General features: G+C 31.8%; 1 protein-coding gene across 2 annotated transcripts in view; it reads left to right on the top strand.

Moving 5' to 3' along the window:
- The window catches only part of LOC143229092 (synaptic vesicular amine transporter-like), a 60,960-nt gene that overhangs the window by 21,984 nt on the left and 19,030 nt on the right, over positions 1–19,946 (top strand). For both annotated transcript variants that reach the window (XM_076460910.1, XM_076460911.1), the window contains 3 exons: positions 11,735–11,830; positions 13,557–13,635; positions 16,002–16,053. In XM_076460910.1, the coding sequence (XP_076317025.1) occupies positions 11,735–11,830; positions 13,557–13,635; positions 16,002–16,053 (227 nt within the window). The remainder of the gene's footprint in view (positions 1–11,734; positions 11,831–13,556; positions 13,636–16,001; positions 16,054–19,946) is intronic.

Genomic DNA, 19,946 nt, shown 5'->3' with positions numbered 1-19,946 from the left:
AAGTATAGCAGTTTTAAGGGCGTTTTATAGTTGATCGGTTTGGCTGTTTTCTTTAACTCGAATGATAAAGGGTCATCAGGTATATAGGCACACAAAATGAGTGCATGGGGAGAGGGAGGGAAAGCCCATTCATATAACTGTTTGTTCCGTTTTTTCATATAATAATTTTATCACTTTCTTCATTTTCTACATCAATATAATTTACTATTAATTGTACTTTTACGTAGAATATAAATTAACAACGCAACTTCGAATATATATAACCTGGGCATCCATCTTAAGGTGGATACTTATGCAATGTGCCTTAGTTTTTGAGGTGCTGGCGGAAGCAAGACCCAGGTTGTATTAAGATTACACTAGTTATCTAGGTCAAACTCAGTTTTACGGAACTCTTATCCTTAAAGGTAGATATGGTTGTTCTTGCCCACAACGTTCCACATCTTTACCACCTTTCGCTCTCTGCAACCATATGTGAAAAGGTAACTAGTCAAAAGAGTAAAAAATAACTTGAATACAATACTTCGATGAGAGAGACAATAAAACTGCCCTTGAAGTTTGGATTTCAGCCCTCATAATGATAATTGAAACTAAATACTACGATGTTAAAAATTACTATACTAAGCCTAACCTAAGTTATTTGTATTGCTCCCATCCATACCACTGTCAGGAACTTTTAAGATTCTAAAAGACCTGCATAGTAGGACTTATACAGGGACCGTGAAATATCTACATTAATACATCTGTACAAGATACAGTTCAATGATTTCCCCTGCAAAAATTAAAAATTATTCCTTACTGTTTTTATTATAATTTCAGTTTATTATTTTTTTTTGATTTGCATACATATTTTCTATATTTATTACAAAACATAAAATATCTTAATTATCCTATTAAAGTCATCTAATCACTTTATTTATTAATGTCTTAATGCTACAAACTGGAATATAAGTATCTGAAAAACAGGTTAAACTCTCCCCAACGCAATTATGGTCATGCTTCCCCCAATACTTCAAACCAAAGTACATTGCACAACTACCTATGTTATGTTGCGTGCCCAGGTGTTGTCTGTTTCTTTCTTGCATTCTATGTAATATTACAATATATCTTTCTTTAAAGGTTTGGATATGTTCACGCTATTCTTCATTATGATATTGTTTAATTATAAATAAAGACCTTAATTATCAATCGCAATTATTGCTGATAGGCGATTTAAATCAGCACTATTAAACAATAAAGTATCTATAGCCAAAAAAGCCTCATAGATATCACATCTATCAAGCAAAATTTAAAACGCCTAAGTTAAACCAGTTGACCATCATGAAAAACCAAGACATGGCCGTGAAAGTGTTTAAACCCACAACGTTGCCTTTAGCTGTCTGCAGCCAGATGTGGGTAGGCAATTACTTTTGAAGTTATTTAAACTTAAAAGTAGAAACGAAACCACCCAAATTCTCTACCATATAGAACTTCAAACCACCACTCTTGTAAAGATCTTTAAAATGAAAATGAAACTAATTAAACTTATTTAAATTGCCGAAGATTATTCAAGTATGTATAGTATGGAAAGGCTGCGACAGGTCCACCTTCTTGAAGTTGGTCTTTTTTTTTTTCTCAAACGCTCCCTCTCTGAGACAGTAGTAAGTCTTCGAATTTACAACGCTAAAATCAGGGGTTTGGTTCCCCTCGGTAGGACACAACAGATAGCCCGATGTGGCTTTGCGATAAGAAAACCGAAGAAACAATTATTTCTTAAATTAGTTATTCAATGTCACCCTTGAGTAAAGTTTTCCATAATTGCAAACGTATTTTGTATAATAAAATTTATATTTATTATATAAAATAGTGAAATTTTTCGTTGAATATCTATTATTTTATAGCTTATTTATGAATATGGAAACTTTGTCTATAATAGTTATTTCTATTACATAGTAGCAAAAATCGTGTGATGTGATAATTTCTTTTTAACAATACATTCATAAAACACTTTGGGAAGTAGGTAAGCCAATGATGGGAAAATTAAATTTCCTTGTTTTATCGACAATGACCACCTGAACTCTGCCTTCTACAAAATAAATGTCTATGTCTAGATAATTAGTGTAAGAATACGTGTTATTGCTTTTTCCTTTTGTTAGTACCTTAGCATATATTGTAGTTAAGGTGAAGTTTAAGTAATTTATTGAAATTAAATCGTCAATATATCGAATATACAATTAAATGTTGTTGTTGCTTTGAATTAAGCACAAAGCTACACAATGGGCTATCTGGGCTCTGCCCACCACGGGTATCGAAACCCGGTTTTTAGCAATGTAAGTCCGCGGACATACCGCTGAGCTACTGGGGGGCGCAGTTAAATGAATTGGGATTTAAACTTTTAAAAAAAATAAATATTCTGAAAAACAGATGCAAATTGGCCATATTTAAAGAGAAATTAGCACCTATTGGAATACCCACCGTTTGTTTATAAACCTGTTCATTAAGTTGTAAGTTATAAATGTAGAAGTACAGTATATTTTGTATTGTATCTTGGTAAAGTTATATTTTATGACACCCACTTCTGCATCCATAAAGTTATAACAGGTTATTAAATACTCCAACAATGTCTTTTTGAGATCTGTTGTAGTATATAATGTAAAATCGTAGGTGACGACATAACTGCCTGTTTTTAAAGAATCTAGTTTATTTAAACACTACATACTTGAAGTATTCTTGTAATAAAAACTGAACTTTTTAATAACACTGTTTTTATATATTAAAACAAAATATCAGAAATTTTGTCAAGTGCAACTAGAATGGATTTAGTAAAAGTATTTAAATAATTGATAATAAATTTAAATTTCACAGAATTCTTATTCACCCCATTTTAACAGCTTGCTTTATATTAGTGATAATAGTATCACTATTTCATTAATTAGAATTTGGGTGTATACTTTTTTACATATAGCCAAAATTGCATTCATCTTTATTAATAGATGTAATAATAAATTGTCTAACTTTTTATTTTATTTCTAAATACATTAAAAGACAAGTCTATTTTATATCTAGATAAATTTAAAGTTCTTAATTAAGTTTTAATTCATTTAATAATATAGTTTCCACTCAAAAAAGAAACTCAGTGGGATATATGTTTTTTACTTATTTTAATAGGCCCGGCATGGCCTAGCGCGTAAGGCGTGCGACTCGTAATCCGAGGGTCGCGGGTTCGCGCCCGCGTCGCGCTAAACATGCTCGCCCTCCTAGCCGTGGGGGTGTATAATGTGACAGTCAATCCCACTATTCGTTGATAAAAGACTAGCCCAAGAGTTGGCGATGGGTGGTGATGACTAGCTGCCTTCCACTGCTAAATTAGGGACGGCTAGCACAGATAGCCCTCGAGTAGCTTTGTGCGAAATTTCCAAACAAACAAACTTATTTTAATAATAGTTATTAGTATTTTCTAGATTTAAGGTATGGTTTGTCTTTTTTAAATTAATTTTAATTTATTATCTTCTATTATTTATACATTACCTGTTACTATATGATAATAAAAAAAGTGCACTTAAATTCATTGTTAATACAAACACGTGGTAAATTATCTAATTCTAAAGGATTAAATTCTTCAATTAATTTGTTATAATTAAAAACAAGAGGTCCAAAAGGTTTGGTACATTAAGATGACTGTAAGTTGTAATGATTTTAAAGAAAAAATATTTTTTCTACACTTTTATGAATAAGACACAGTAAAGATAAATCATCATAATTTATGTTTAAAATCTGTAACAATATAAATTTTTTCTTTTATTGAAGTTTATTTGGAACTTGATTACATTTTAATTTAAATTTTATTAGACCAATATTTAAATATTTTATATAAATATTACTAAAACCAAAATTTAACACATACTTTGAAAAACAACTTTTAATTTTTCTATTTTTTAAATTCAAATAACTTCAGTTATAAATTTCATTAGATCATCAGATTTATCAAAGCAGTACCTAGGTTTTCCAAAACTTTTCAAAATTGATCTAGTTACTCTTGCTTTTACCTTTACCTCTACATTTGTTGTGTTTAAAATTACAGATATGAAAGTTTTATACAAATATTTTTACTCAATGATTCAGTATCTTTATATTAAAATCTGATTTAGCCCTTAGATAAAGTTTTTCTTTAATAATAAAATAGTGTTATCTATCTGTTAATAGCTTTGTTAAATGTTTTCTAAAATAGTTATTTCAACGTTATTGAATGAGTGTTTATTAAAATAATCATTTTCTATTGTATGATGGAAGTCTTCTTTACTTTGATCTATGTAGGTTAATCCTAAGATGTAAAACATTAGAAATTTGCTCTGCATACTTAAGGCTGCATATACTACAAGTTAAAAGATATATAACGTTATCCATTTTATCTAGCGAGCATTTTGAAAATTCGTGGCAGCTGGACAAATTAAACATTTAAAAGTGTTGAAAGTAAATTTTTCTTGAATAGGAGTGGCCAGTATTTTGTTTTACCCATCATCATGCCACATGTTTAAAAAAATGAAAATCAGCCTGGCTAACACATGAATGAAGATATGATGTATAATTATTAATACTATAAGTGTAGCTACCAGTTTAGCCATCAGTTATTAATACTATAAGTGTAGCTACCAGTTCAGCCACCAGTTTTCATTTCATTTCTGTAAGAAACATGCTTAATTTTTTCTTGGCTGCACCGTTTTCACATCTAAGGTGTTTTAATTGAAAATGATCTTTTTTTTCAATACTCGTGTGTGTGTGTGTGTGTGTTTCTTAAAGCAGAGCCACACCAGGCTATCTGCTGAGCCACCAAGGGGAATCGAACCCCTGCCTTGTCAATACGATTACCTAACCAAAGTTAATAAGTGGCACTAGATATTACCAATAATAACGTTAAGATCGCAACCCTATTATTCAGAACACATCTTTACTTTGTAATTTTTTTTTAAATTTATTGTGATAGTTTTTATTTTTCAAGACAGTGTTAATAACATCATTTACAGTAGCACATTTTTAGTAACTTTGCAAATGTGACTTATATTTACATCAACTAAGACTTTTAATTGAGAAGATCATTTAGTGTACTTGATTAAAAAAATCTATAAAGTGTGTTTTTCTATCAAATAAAGTTTCTCGTGTGAAGGAGGAGAGGAAGATCTAAATGTTATATTCCTTAACTTGGTGAAGTACAGCACATCTACTGAAAATATGAGTTTGTATTACTATAGTTAGAAATACAGAAAGTTGAAAATCGCTAAACTGTCGCTTCTGTGAAAACAACATGCCCTGAAGGTTGTTTTGGCCGCACGACACATTGCCAAGTAACTTGATAAATCTTTATCTATATGAAAATCTTACGCGGTCAGACAAACAATTTGTTTCGAATTTCGCTACACGAGGGCTAACTGCGCTAGCCGTCCCTAATTTAGCAGTGTAAGACTAGAGGGAAGGCAGCTGATCATCACCACCCACCGCCATCTTGGGCTACTCTTTTACCAACGAATAGTGGGATTGACTGTCACATTATAACGTCCCCACGGCTGAAAGGGCGAGCATGTTTGGTGTGATGGGGATTCGAACCCGCGACCATCGGATTACGAGTCGAGTGTTTTAACCACCTGACCATGTCGGGCCCAGACAAACAAATTACATATAAGTTAAACAATAAAGTAAAGATATCGAAAATTATATAGAATATGAAACGGTTATGAGAGTTCGGTGCATGATTCATTTACGTGTTGAAACAAAACGAAGAAGAAAACCCATAGTAAAGAAATAAAGTAGCTAAAAACTGTTTTATTTTGGTCTATGAAACGAACAGAAGCTAAAATTATCGAAACGAAAGCGTAAAGTTATAATGATGGTGAACTTAGGTGAATACGGTACCTTGCAAGAATATCCACACCATACCAATAATGCCACATTTTGATGAAATAATGTAGTTTGTTTTAATGAACGTTGTTTTATTCCAAACTCTGTTGATCAAACTAAACACTTATGTGTGAAGGAGGTTGAATGTCAGCAAAATATATAAAGTAAAATTTACTGATTGCGCAAGTATTCATCTCCATAAGTCAATACTTAGTGGATCGTACTAATAAAACCACATATCCCATATCGTAAATAGAGGCGAATTTCCTCCACAACGCCGCGGACAATCAATCATACATGGCATGCCGTACAGGTTCAATACAGGAACAAAACAAGCAGTTGTTAACTGATGTAATTTTAAAGTATTTTAATCTAACCTTTACAAAGGCAATTTCGTGGTCAATTTTTCAGTCTTAAGTCACGTCGAGATGCTTGAAATGGTGCAAATTCTAACCTGTTCCACACTTTATTCCAGTCTATTGTGAAGAACCTCAGCTAACATTTCATATGGCGCTGAGTAAGCGTTGGTTCTTGTTTTTATTTAGGTCTAGTTTTAGACTGAAGAAGTCGTTGAGGTAGTTTGATGTAGTTGCTGAGTTTTAACTTCTGTTGGGATCTCGTAAAAGATAAAGTAAACCTAGGGTTGATGTAACTGTATGAAAGTTCCGTCCATATTGCTCTTCGATACTTGTTAAAATCAGTCATGTTTAAACCACCCTTTCTTCCTGTAGTACATTAATCATTTCTCTTAATTAGCTCGGGTTTGTTACACCAGAAATATCTATACAGTTTTTGTTTATTTTATAGCACCAGATAATGGGTATACTTGGCCTACCTATAATACTTTGGTTAGGGCCAACTCTTTAGTTGCGTGAATCTTGCTCTGAGGAAGATTTCTCTTCCTCCTCGTTCATCAATTGTTTCCAGCATTTTAGTTGAGATTCTAATTGTATTCTGTGGGATTTGGAGTGTTGTAGTATATGTTTAGTATTTTTACTGGGGGTTGGGTCTAATTTAGACTAAACAATTCCTTCGTGTATTAAAGCTGTTTAGTTAAAGCATAAGATTTATTCGAGATTAATTTGTTTACTATGTGCAGGCTATGTCTAATATATTGGATTGTGTATAATGTTAACGCAACCTCGTCAGCTTGAGCAGAGGTTGTTTGTTTGTTTCAAGTTAAGCACAAAGCTCCACAATGGGTTATCTGTACTCTGCCCACCACGAGTATCGAAACCCAGTTTCTTGTGTTGTAAGTCCGCAGACATATTTCTATGCGACTTAGGAACACAGAAATTGTTTTGCTTTAAACTCGAGTTTTGTTGGACAGGGATACATTTAACGTTTTGACATTTATTTATGAGCTGGGGCTGACTGGAATTATCCTGGGTAAGTGACCAGTAATATCTACTGTTATACTGATGATCGTGTATATTGTATTTATCCAGTTTACAAGAGCTGTAGTCAAGTTAAGTTTGGGACGATTGTATGCATATAGCCCTTATATATCTTGTCGCGAAAATTCCAAATTCAGCAACTCACTTCAATGACTTTTATAAATAAATTTTCTTGAATACCACATTGCCTGATACACTTAATTTAAAAAAATGTATATTATGGTTATAATACAATTAATCAGAGGTTGGGATCTGCTGTTTTTTTAACGCAGTCCTTCCTCATGGTTTTGTTTATTCATTTAACTTCATTTAGATATAAATTATTTAATTTCACTAATATTTATATATTCAGAAATGCGAGTTCAGGTAATAAATATTTATAAAGTGTCAAACGTCAGAAAACGTTTCTGAATCAGGTCACAAAGATTAATTTATGAAACAAATGTGAAAAAAAATCATCTTCAAATAGTGTGTGTGTGTTTTCTTATAGCAAAGACACATCGGGCTATCTGCTTAGCCCATCGAGGGGAATCGAACCCCTGATTGTAGTGTTGTAAATCCGAAGACATACCGCTGTACTAGCGGGGGGCATTTTTAAATAGACCTTTAAGTTATAAGATATGCTGACAGGGGTAGATGGTTTATTTTTGCAAAAATGTTTACGTAAATTGCGAGGGCCACCACCCAGGCTTTTAAAGAATCACTAACAAACTTTTAATGTCTGGTGTTAAAGTTCAGATTTCGATGAGTAATCTTCTTGTACCTAATTTTCTTTCTTTCTTTATTATTATTTGAATCAAAAATTGCAATAAGCTATCTACAAAACCAAATATTAAACCACGTAATCTGGCCCGTAAGTAGAATATTTAAAATGGGGATTCTAATTTATGAGATTGAAAGGAAACACATTGTGGAAAGAACATTTGGCATACAAAACATGTTAATATTAAAAGGGATTTGAGAGCATGCACTTCAAATACCTAAAAAAAAAACATATTATGAAATTAAATATGGAAGCAATTTTGCATGAAATATAACTTAAACAATTGCATGGATGTTCAAATAATCTACAAATGTCCAATGAAAAGTCAACAACTCATCATTCTATTGTAATGCTACATGGGGAGCTAGGCTTAAAGTATCATAAATATGTATGTTTTAGTAAAGTACTGTATTATTATCATCATGAATAATAGTTATTAATTGTTAATTTTTCTGAATTTTTCTTGTTGTTTAATCTAGTATTTAAAATAACTAGTACTGCGTGAAAAGTTTTAGATTTGTCTAGGCATAAATACGAATCGAAAGACTATCATTTAGGTTTAGTAATAAAAAAAATATAGTGGCGATTTTTAAAATAAATTATCATGGACTATTTTGTAATAACAAGCAGAGTAGAATAACTTCCCTTGTCAGTTGTGCTCTAAATTAATTGTGTGAACTTTGATGAAAAAGACAATTATTTAAAGATCTGGATATAAGTGTAAATAACCAACGGTGTAACAAAATTTTGTATATATTTTTCAATTTTTTAATGATATATTTAAAAAAGTTTATTGTTGAAATTTATCGCCAACAAGTCGCAGACATCTACTATAAAGAATTCGTCTAGAAAAATGTAGACTATGTATACCATAAGCAGCAGTTTTATAAACTAAAGTTTCTATTTAATTACAAAAATGGGAGGTTGATACTTTTGAATCATTGGCTTCCAGCACGAAGTTTAATCTTTATTCAGAAAGTTCAAAGAGAACACAATGTGTAACTGGTCTTCTACACAAATATTAATGACATGAAGGTACTGCTTTATTTAATTTTGAATGCAATCAACAGTCAAATCTGTTTTTATTTGCTCTGTATTGAAAGACACGGAAACACTCATATTTAGTGGGTAAATCTTGATCTAAGAACCAAAGGAAACCTTTAAGCATTATAAACAAACTAAATTATAGCACTTGAATTTTTAATTAGCAGTCTGCACTCTTACAAATGAGGATAGGAAACAAGCTGAAAACAAAGTGTTATTCATGATTAATTTAAACGAGAAATTAATAACAAGACATGCTTATCTTAGAAATTAAGCATATCAACAAGCTATTCACTAGTTGATTTTTTTCTTCTTGTATGGCTGTGCTAATTCCTTTTTTGCATTGCGCATAAGCTGTGCTTTTGGGTATGTGTACATTAGTACATATTTCTAGTGGTGGTCTATATAAATTTCCTCTCGATTATTAAGGTGAATATTGTAGTGGTCTAGTATTTTTGTCTTGTCATCTTCAGGGATAACTTAAATAATTACTTCATTTTTATACAGTTATAATACGCTTTTGATGTTAAAGCATGATTTGTCTTCAACAGGTATAGCGAAGAAGTATGTTAAACATTATTATCAGTCTTAATGGAAGTTTTATCAGTTTTTAGTTGAGAAGTAAACGAATTCGGTTTTAATTTAATTTAATTTTGTTAGATTTAATAAAATTCGTTATTTCTATCACCGAATTAACTATAGACTCGGTTCTTATAAACGTAACACTGACTACACAGTTTCATTACAAAAGACACAAAACTAAGTTCAAAGTTTTGTACAAGTCTAATTATAATGCAAAGCTACTCCATAATAGCTTAAATCGCAGCAAACTATTCATACGAATTAAAATTTTGAACAGTTTCTTTTAAGAATATTAATGGCGTAGCAAAACTTTATTTTAAAATATTTAGAACTTTGGTGTGTTGTTAAATGGTGTCACGTTACTCCAGAGCTATCTACACTTGTCGCTTCTAATTGTGAAGTGGTAGAGTAAAGATAAGGCAGTACCACCTATCACTAATTCATGGATTTTCTAATCGCATAGTGAGATTTCACTCGTCCACAGTCCCAAAGTGCGGTGGTCGATAATTATTTTATATTTTCTTTAAATAATAATAAAAGATAAAGTATGAGATTAAACAAATAACCAAATGAGAGTTAGTTCTTTGATGGCTTGTCTAATCTTACACTTCAATAATAAAGGCCTGGCATGGCCTAGCGCGTTAAGGCGTGCGCTTCGTAATCTGAGGGTCGCGGGTTCGCGCCCGCGTCGCGCTAAACATGCTCGCCCTCCTAGCCGTGGGGGTGTATAATGTGACGGTCAATCCCACTATTCGTTGGTAAAAGAGTAGCCCAAGTCTAGCCCAAGAGTTGGCGGTGGGTGGTGATGACTAGCTGCCTTCCCTCTAGTCTTACACTGCTAAATTAGGGACGGCTAGCACAGATAGCCCTCGAGTAGCTTTGTGCGAAATTTCAAAACAAACAAACAAACTTCAATAATAATTAAATTTGACACCACTTTCATTTTTTTAGTGATCCATCCTAATAAGTTAATCCAGCTTTCTCAGATAAATCTAAAATGTAATATTGACTTTTTTAGTTTAAAAGTGTTGTATAGTTTCGTTACAAAAGAATTAAATTAGTATAGTTATGATCTGCATAACGATGAACTAAGGGTTTTTTACTTGTCATAGCTATAATATTATTTTTGTTCAAAAATAATGGCGGATTTTTATACAAACATTTTAGTCATTTATAGGAATAAGAAACCTGTATTTTTTTTTTACGACTTTACATATACCATTGAAAACTAAAGCTTCTTATATTTGTTAATGCTTTTATTCTTTCTAAAACTTTATTTCCAATATTTCAAACCCTTACAACTAATGATGGAGAAAAAAGTTGCGCATCAATTTTATGTATTATTCAAATTTGATCATACTACATCAAAAAGCTCACAATATCAAGTAAGTGTGGAGCGAAGTAAACACCTCCGAACATATAGTACAGAGTTGGCCCCAAAAGTTTCGTAATGGAAATGCGAGTCTTAAAGGTAAAGAGGGAAGAGGACGTCCTTCTGTTGTTGAAAACAACCAACTGAGAGCATTAGTGAAAAGAAACCCACACCGAACTGTTCGAGAAATGATACAAGGATTAAGTGTTGACATTTTCACAATTTTGGACCATCTTGAGCAAATTGGAAAAGCAAAAAAGCATGATAAGTGGGTTTTAGAAACTTAGTGAAAATAAGAAAAACAAATGCCGTTTTGAAACATTGCCTCATCCTCCTTGTTTTCCAGACCTTTTGCTCATCAACTATCACTTTTTCAAGCATTTGGACAATTTTTTTACAGGACAAAAGATTCAACAACAAAGCAGCAGCAGGGAATGGCTTTAAAGAATTTTTAAGTTTTAGGACTTCAGAGTTTTATCGTAATGGTATAAATAATTTTGTTTATCGTTGGAACAAGTGTATAGACTCATTATGTTTCTATTTTGAATAATAAAGTTCCTTCTGATTTTTTCATTTCTTATTACTGTTAAAATTTTAAATCCGCCATTATTTTTCAAACAACCGAATATTACATATTTCGATTATCCTTTAATTGTTTTGAGCAGTTATATGTAAAATAAATCTAAGTTTTCTTGTCTGATCTGCTTAAAGGAGCTGTCTGGGTTTCTACTTCAGTTATGGCAGTTCTAGAACCATGCTTGCCCGTGTGGTTGATGGACACAATGGAGCTTCCTAGATGGCAACTTGGTAAGTAGTACCAGTAAAATGCATTGAAAAATGTCAAGAAAGCAAATGGAGTAGGAAAAACAAACAGCCCTTGAATTTTAAAAAGAACCACAAAAATTGTAATACAGCAATGTTTTACAAATTGTAATATAACATTGTCGCTCCATTAAAAACAAGAGAATTACTGTCCATGGATTGCAAGAGAGGCCAGAAGAGAAATCGCATTAAGACAATAAAATTATGGGCATAACTCTATCCAAATAAGGAGACGTACTATTAACGTAATATAAAAATAATTTCGTCTGAAGTTTTTAATTCTCAGTTTCTAGAAATATACCAGTGTTTCATAGTAGTGACTTAAGGTTTTTTGTTTTAATATTTACAGTTCTTCTTTTTAAACTTTAGCAAGAGTACTAAAAATTGTGAATTTTAAAATAAAGTAGGGGTCCTGCTATAAAAAGTAATGAAACAAAAAATCAAAATCACAATCACAAATTTATAAAACTTGATCTCTACTTTGGCAGCTTTAACAACTTATCAGTACATGAAGGTGAAAATTACATTCCATAAATTCGTGTATTATGATTTCAATTCTTGTTTCATTACTTTTATAGCAACACCCCTACTTAATTTTAAAAATCATATTTTTAATATTATTGTTTGTTTATTTTATGTTTATGTTATATATGTATAAAGTATATTACTTTGCCCTTAAAAACTGTCGCGTGTCTATAAATCGATATGTTGCACTATCCGTTGGGTTAAAAAGATATTTAAGTATATGCATGATACTTTTACCATTTATATTATATCTGTATGCATATATAAAATTTTTGTCGCTGCATATTATTAATTAGTATCATACTTAAAACAATACATAAAATGGAAGTTATTTTTATAATAATATACATTTATTGTACAGGTTGTTTTATAGCAAATAAATCTAATATAATGATTTATCTTAAAACAATTATCATAATGTACTTATTAAAACGTACACAAATGTTAATATTATTATAGTTCGACTAAATATTTTAAAACATCAATCAAACAACATCTTTGTCCTTTTTTTAAATTTTCATTCCAAATTTCCCCTGGAGACTTAGCGATAAGCTTGAGGGCTTATAGGCTAAAATTTTTTATTCAATCTATATGATGGACATGGACAGAACACACATAGCCCATAGAGCAGATATGCACTTAAGCCAATTAAAAAACAAATAAACAAATTCACCTGAAAATGTTACTAACGAATGGCGATTTATTTTTCAGTTTTGAAATTTAAACAGAACCATCTCCACCCTCCCCACAAAACATAAAAGTGGACAGTTGAGTGACCAGTTGTAGTGCTCATATATGTACGGAATAATTTCTTACAGAAGCATATGATGAAGGTGTTGATATCATCATCGAAGTAGCGGATTGGATTAGTTGTTCTAATGTAATTGTTTTTATTTCGTTATAATAGTTTGCATAATTTAATATATTGTTCACCCAGTGAGTCAGATTCCCCATGTTGAACAGAGTACACCTAGCTACTGATGTTACCTTGTGCACTAAACAAATAATAGTTTAAGATATCATGCGCAATTGTTCGATAATAAAATAAAAGCAGATATCTCACGTTATCAGATATATTGTTTGATATTTGTTTTTCTTCAAAATATTCTGATTCTTTCAAATAACGTTAAATAGTTTTAAAATTACAAATATCTTATTTAGACAATATCCTTTTTTTATTCTACAGGCACTGTTTTTGTTCCTGACAGTATTGGTTATCTTCTTGGGACTAATCTATTTGGATCTGTAGCCTTCCGTATAGGCAGGTGAGAGAAAGCACACGGTCTAGCAGGTATTTGAAAACAAAAATTTGAAACTCTTCCTAATGGGGAAATTTATGTTTCGGGTTTTCAAATACTACTTTTTAAACCATCAACACTATAAAAATTAGTCCAATGAGCTTGTGAATCTAAATGTTCTGTTATAAGGAAACATCCTTCACCATTGCCCATTTCGAGGATCTTAAACAAATGAGAATGAACAACGAAGCCACATTCTTCTAGGGCATGTTCTAAATATACTAATTTAGTGAGTGATCTGAAACTGACGTGCTAATAGTTTCCTTTTTGTAGAACCATTATAGTCTTGCTAACAACAAGTCAATTTATAAACTACTAACGATTATTATGAAACTAGAAATTGGTCCTTCAATTTAAAGAAAGTATTTGAAAATTAGGCTTATACACACTTCTTACTTGTATCTATACCGGGTATACCGTTCAGGTAACCTATTTCAATTAAATCTTGAATAATTAAAGTATATTTGCCTATAAACAACAAACTGATTACTAGAGTGTAATTAGACACGCTATTTTGATTCTCTGTATCAAAACTTTGTTTATTTAAACAAAGGCAAAGTATTATGCCAATTATAAAATATATGAAAACTTATTTTTGCATAAAAAATACTTAATGTGTATGTATTCTCTGTGTATAACTTCAGAAGTGCTAGATATTCTATAAGCATAGTGAAATACTATTTATAAAAAATATATTCTTTAAAAACGCATTCGCAATAATGCTTTCAAAATTAAAGTATAAACTTGCAAGTTACTTAAGGTCTTCAAAAAGGAGGATAATTGGTGTTCCACAGTAAACCTTATACTGTTTTGTCTGTTCTTGATGCATTGAAGAAATTGGGAAACCTGATATGAGTTCTTAAAGGTAGTGAAGATGTCGTTGACATACCTACGATAGAAAATTGTCCGCAACTCTTTAAATCTTTTTACTAACAGCTTTTTTTTCATGTAAACATGAGAATAAGTTAACAAAAGATTATGCAAGTCTCGAAACCATAGCAACATCGTTGATCTGATCATAAAGCTTTCCATTTAACAAAAAAATGAAATATTTTAGTGGCAAAAATAATAAGTTTTAAAAAAGACAGATTTTGGAATTAACACTTCTTAGTTGCCACTTTAACTCAATTCTTAACTATATCGTCTCTTTTAACAGTATATTTGTGTATAATAATTTGATGCCAAAACTGAAACAACACACATCACTGGGAAACTTTAGTTTTCGAATATTATGATAAAACTCGAAATTGTCTTTCAGAGTATATTGATCTGTGGTAAATGGTTTAAAAAAACAACTAGAAAACCAACTAAATCATGGTTATACAATTTACTTTTCGAAACTATTAGAAGTACGATTTAACCACCTGTATAGATTTTTGGTAAACCATAAAATATCTCTGGATGACTTCCTGGTGGTTTAATATTCAAGTATTATTTTTTACTAGGAATACTTTATTTATTTAAATTAGAAAACCCTTTTATGATGTAGTTTTGGTGCAATCTCTAATGCCCCCATTGACTCAGCGATGATTCTGAAGGCTTATAGTTGTAACGCTGAAAACTGAGTTTTGGTATTTGTGTTGGACACAATATGTAATTTATTAGTTAGTGGTAATTACTTGTCACAAGGCAATTGATAAAGAGTTATGAATTTAAAAACTTCAAGCTATGAAAGACTGTGACATAAGCAAGTGTGATAAATTTCATGGTGATATTGGCTTCAGGGGTGAAGTTGAAACGGCATGAAAACAAAACAGACTTTATTTTGAATTACTTAATACAGGTTAATTAGTAGCTATTTTAAGACAAAGATATGTTGTGTAGAAAAGAGGTTAAATTTTCTATTTAGACTACATTTGAAAAATGTGATTTTTAAAAAAATATTATGACACTCGTTAAGAATCAGTGCTATTTTTATAGACAGTTTTGTATTTCATCATCTATAAGAAAAATTTAAAAATTAAACTTGTCGAATATTTAAATTTCTAAAGAAATATTATGGATGTTAAATATATGGATAAACCAATCGGAATAAAGTAATTAGTCTGTTTTATTCATGGACTTTTTACATCTTTGGAAACGCCGCCTTTTCGTTATTTGTAATGTGGTACATTTCAAGTTGTCTCAAGAGAAACTGTGAAACTTATTTTGGGAAACTTGTTTTTTTATAAGAGCACTATAAAACATACAAATAACTGCATAAATTAACGGAATACATTATCTCTTAAAACTTTTGTCATATGTCTGAATGAAAATGATCCTATGATTTAAAAAGACATTTTTTATAAACTGCTTTATAAAATAAAATGCTTTGCATTTGTTTTTATTTATAGGTGGCTAGCAGCTTCTGTTTCTCTCTTGGTTGTTGGGGTGTGTGCGATAGGGGTAAGTTAAATTAACAATTTTTCTTATTTTCCAAACATAAAGAAGGGGGGCAAGTGGAATAAGTCTGTTTATTGCATGCTGAAAAGCAAAAGCAGTAAAATGCACAAACCTGTTATGTCTAATTGTAGTTCTTATTTAGATTAACCTAACACAGTTTAACTCTCAAGACGTGTGCCTATATATAGAATTTAACCACTGTGTCATATTTATATTTGTATCTGTGATAGTTTGTTTTGTTGATGATTACATTAAATCTACACCATGGTGGGCCACTCAACATACTAAATTATGTTGCGTACATTTAATTTAAGGTCATAATGGTGTGTTATTTTGTTTGTATATTTAGTCGTACAAGCTAGTTATTTGTTAACATCCTCATTCAGTATATCAGCATAGAAATCCGTGATTTTAAATGCCCATGTCTATTTTTTATCAAATTACAAACATTTTTTGTTATCCACACAATGATCAGTTATTTCAACTTCTTATATTTGCAAGTGATTTTGCCAAAGTTTATCTGTCTGTGAAAACAGAACATGTTGTACTCTGAGACATAAGATTTGATACAAATAACCTACAATAACTTTATCAACATATTAAGGCTGTAAAAATACCTCGCTATGATGCACTTCCGACTAGAAAAGTATATGAAGTAATTATCGTATAGGTTAATCCACGTTATTCTACATCAATCTGTAAAAGCAGTTGTAGTACTTGACCAAGTTATGATCTAATATGAATAATAAATAAATGTCTTTCAACACCAGAACAAAGATCACGCTTCGTACTTTGTAACTGTGGTAAAGAGTAGCCCATGAGTGATTTTAGGGTGATGTTAATTACCTGCATCCCATTCTATCACTTCAGAATTAGCAAGTAGTTTTGCATGAAGTTTAATAAACAACAGCTGGCTTCTTGTTCTTAAGCAGAAGTCTTATTCTAAGCAGTGTCTCTCGTTCTTTGCGTTTTTAAGCATACTTAAGGACTCCACCACACCACAATCAGCTAGCGCGTATCGAAAATGTAGATGTTGGAGTATATCGTGAATCAACGTAAACTTAGCTTTATTCCAACTTAACTTTATTGTATACCGTGTTTCAATATTTCCAAAACTTTTTTAGCCATTAAAAATAAATTTGGGATCAATTTTGATTCCGTCCCAAATGATGTTGCAAGTTTAACGTTAGAGAAAATGGAAGGAAAAACAAAAACAACTCATCTCCTTCGTAGTCAAATAATGTTCCAAAAATATCAATGCTTCTAATTCAACTGTTTGCTGGTGATCATTATAGTTAAATCAAACATACATTTAATGCCATTATATAACTAGTTCACTTACGAATCGAGTTAACGTGTTCTAAACATTTCATTCAGATTCGTATTTCCTTTTTTGGATTTTGTGTGATTTACTACTTCCGTTCCCGAAGATGTGAGGGTGGTTATATTAGTTACACAATTAGATATGGTTTGTATGTTTTCAGTGAAAAGCTACAGAATGGGTTACCTGTTCGCTTTAAAACGGGGAAAATAGAACCTTGGATTTTAGCACTAAACATAAGAACTTTGTGCTGACCAACTGAAAAACAATCAATAAGAACAGGAGAATGTACAAAATAGTACAGGAGTCAGACAGTCTAAAGTCAATCCAAGTATTGTGTAATATAAGCTAGATAGGCTGTGGTGCCTCAAAACCTATTAAATATCACACAAAATGAAGAGAATGAAACACTTCTAAGAATAAAGAAACTTCTGTTTCTGAACATGAAGCCAACTTTGAATAACCGTAACAATGCTACACAACTCTGAGAAATGTAAATTATTTTAATATTTTGGTTTTTCAATCTTATTGTATAAATGAATTGATTTGGTACACTTGCTGTGTAGAAGGGCCTAGTCAAAGCTGAGTCAACACAGATTAAGGTAACTTTAAACTTAAATAAGGTTAGACTTCACATATTCCCACATGTATGTTCAGCGCCTTGCAAAAGAAACGTCAAATTTTGATGAAATACAAATAATGTAAACATTTATTAATGAAGTTGCTTTTGTCAAAACCCTAATGATCAAACTTAACACTTTTATCTGTGAAAACCTGAAAAAAGTATATTAAATGAAATTTGCTGATTCTATGAGTATTTAGTCCTCTAAGTCGATACTTGGTAGAACCACCTTTGACAGCAATTACTACTGTGAGTCGTTTTGGATAGGCCTCTGCCAGCTTTGCACAATGGACAGTGTAGTTTTAGCCCATTATTCCTGACGAGTTCGTTGGAAATTGTTGATGGACTGCAATATTCAAGTCTCGCCATAAATATTCTATTGGATTAAAGTCAGGATGTTGACCAAACCACTCTGGGATATCCACTTTCTTCTTTTGAAACCACTCGAATTTGGCTTTGATCTTATGTTTCAGTTATGATCTGCTGAAATGTGAATTTTCGACCCAGTTTTAGATTATTAGCTGATTCAAGCAGGCTTTCTTTTAGTACTCGCCGGTACTTTGTAACATCCATGTTGTTCTCAATTCTGAGAAGGTTACCAGTCCCTGTTGAGGAGTAGCATCCCCATAAAATGATGCTCCATGCTTGACAGTTAGGATGACGTTGTCTGGGTTATGTGCTGTTTTGAGCTTGTACCACTTTGAATTTAAACCAAACACTCAGTGTTTGTCACGTATGATTGTAAAACCTTCTGCTACGTGTGTGCAATATCTTTTACATGATTTGTCGCAAACACTATACGAGATTTAAGATGATTATTTTTCAGTATAGGCTTCTTTCTTGCCACATGCCCATATAGGCTAACTTTATGTAGGGACTGGAATATTGTCGATGCATCAACACTGCCTCCTATCTCATACATGGAATATTGCATGTCTTCAAATTCACTGTTAACTTCACATTGGCATTCCTAACCAGTTTTATGCTTGCCCAGCTGCTTGGTTTGGAAGGGCAGTCTGATTTTGGAAATGACTGGGTAGTACGAAGCACTTCCACTTCTTAATTATGGACTTCGCCATACTCAAGGGGATTGTGAGTGACTTTGAAATGTTTTCTTAATCTTCCCCTGATTTGTGATTTTCTACCACTTTATTCCTGACTTGTTTGGAAAGCTCCTTGATCTTCATGGTTGGGTTATTGTAACATTATGAGTTGTGGCTTGAACAGATGCATTTACTGTAACGTCAATTTAAACCACTTTGATTACACAGAGACAGAGACCATTACACTAACTCTGTGACCTTACAAGCTAATCTTTTGCATCCGGACGTAGTTAGGGTTACTGTAGCAAAAGGGTTAAATACTCATTTAGTTAAGAATATTCGTATTTACTTTGAAAATCTAATTTTCACAATATCACCTTTTTTTAGCTTTCTCAGTTTGAAGTAGGTTGTGTAGATTCTAAATATAAAGCCCCGTTCTAAAGTTTTAATGACTGCAAGTTCAAATAGCAATAGAATGTTGAAACTTTGAAGGGGGTGAATACTTTTTGCAAGGCGTTGAATTGTGGTTCTACCAAGTGCTTATACTTGTGTCCTGGCACTGCACATACAAAATGCTCATCCAAGGTTGTTGCAATTGGAACAGTGGTCACTTGGTAGTGAGACACTGGTTCAACTTTTAAAAATAGCCTTTCCACATGATAATAATATAGGATATATTTATAGATATGCTTTTAGACATGTTATTTCTTTATTGCAGAGATAATTCCCAAACTAAATTCGCTAAATATTTTTAAATATATCCGTCAATGAACTGGTTAATATGTTTCACCTTTTCTACACTCAAATGCCCGGCATGGCCAAGTGGATAAGGCACTTGACTCCTAGTCTGGGGGTCACTGGTTCGAATCCTTGTCATACCAACCATGCTCACCCTTTCAGCTGTGGGGAC

The sequence above is a fragment of the Tachypleus tridentatus genome, chromosome 10 (genome assembly GCF_004210375.1).
Source record: "Tachypleus tridentatus isolate NWPU-2018 chromosome 10, ASM421037v1, whole genome shotgun sequence".
Taxonomy (NCBI): domain Eukaryota; kingdom Metazoa; phylum Arthropoda; class Merostomata; order Xiphosura; family Limulidae; genus Tachypleus; species Tachypleus tridentatus.
Note: the sequence above shows the minus strand (reverse complement) of the source record. Positions and strands in the feature narration are given on the sequence as shown.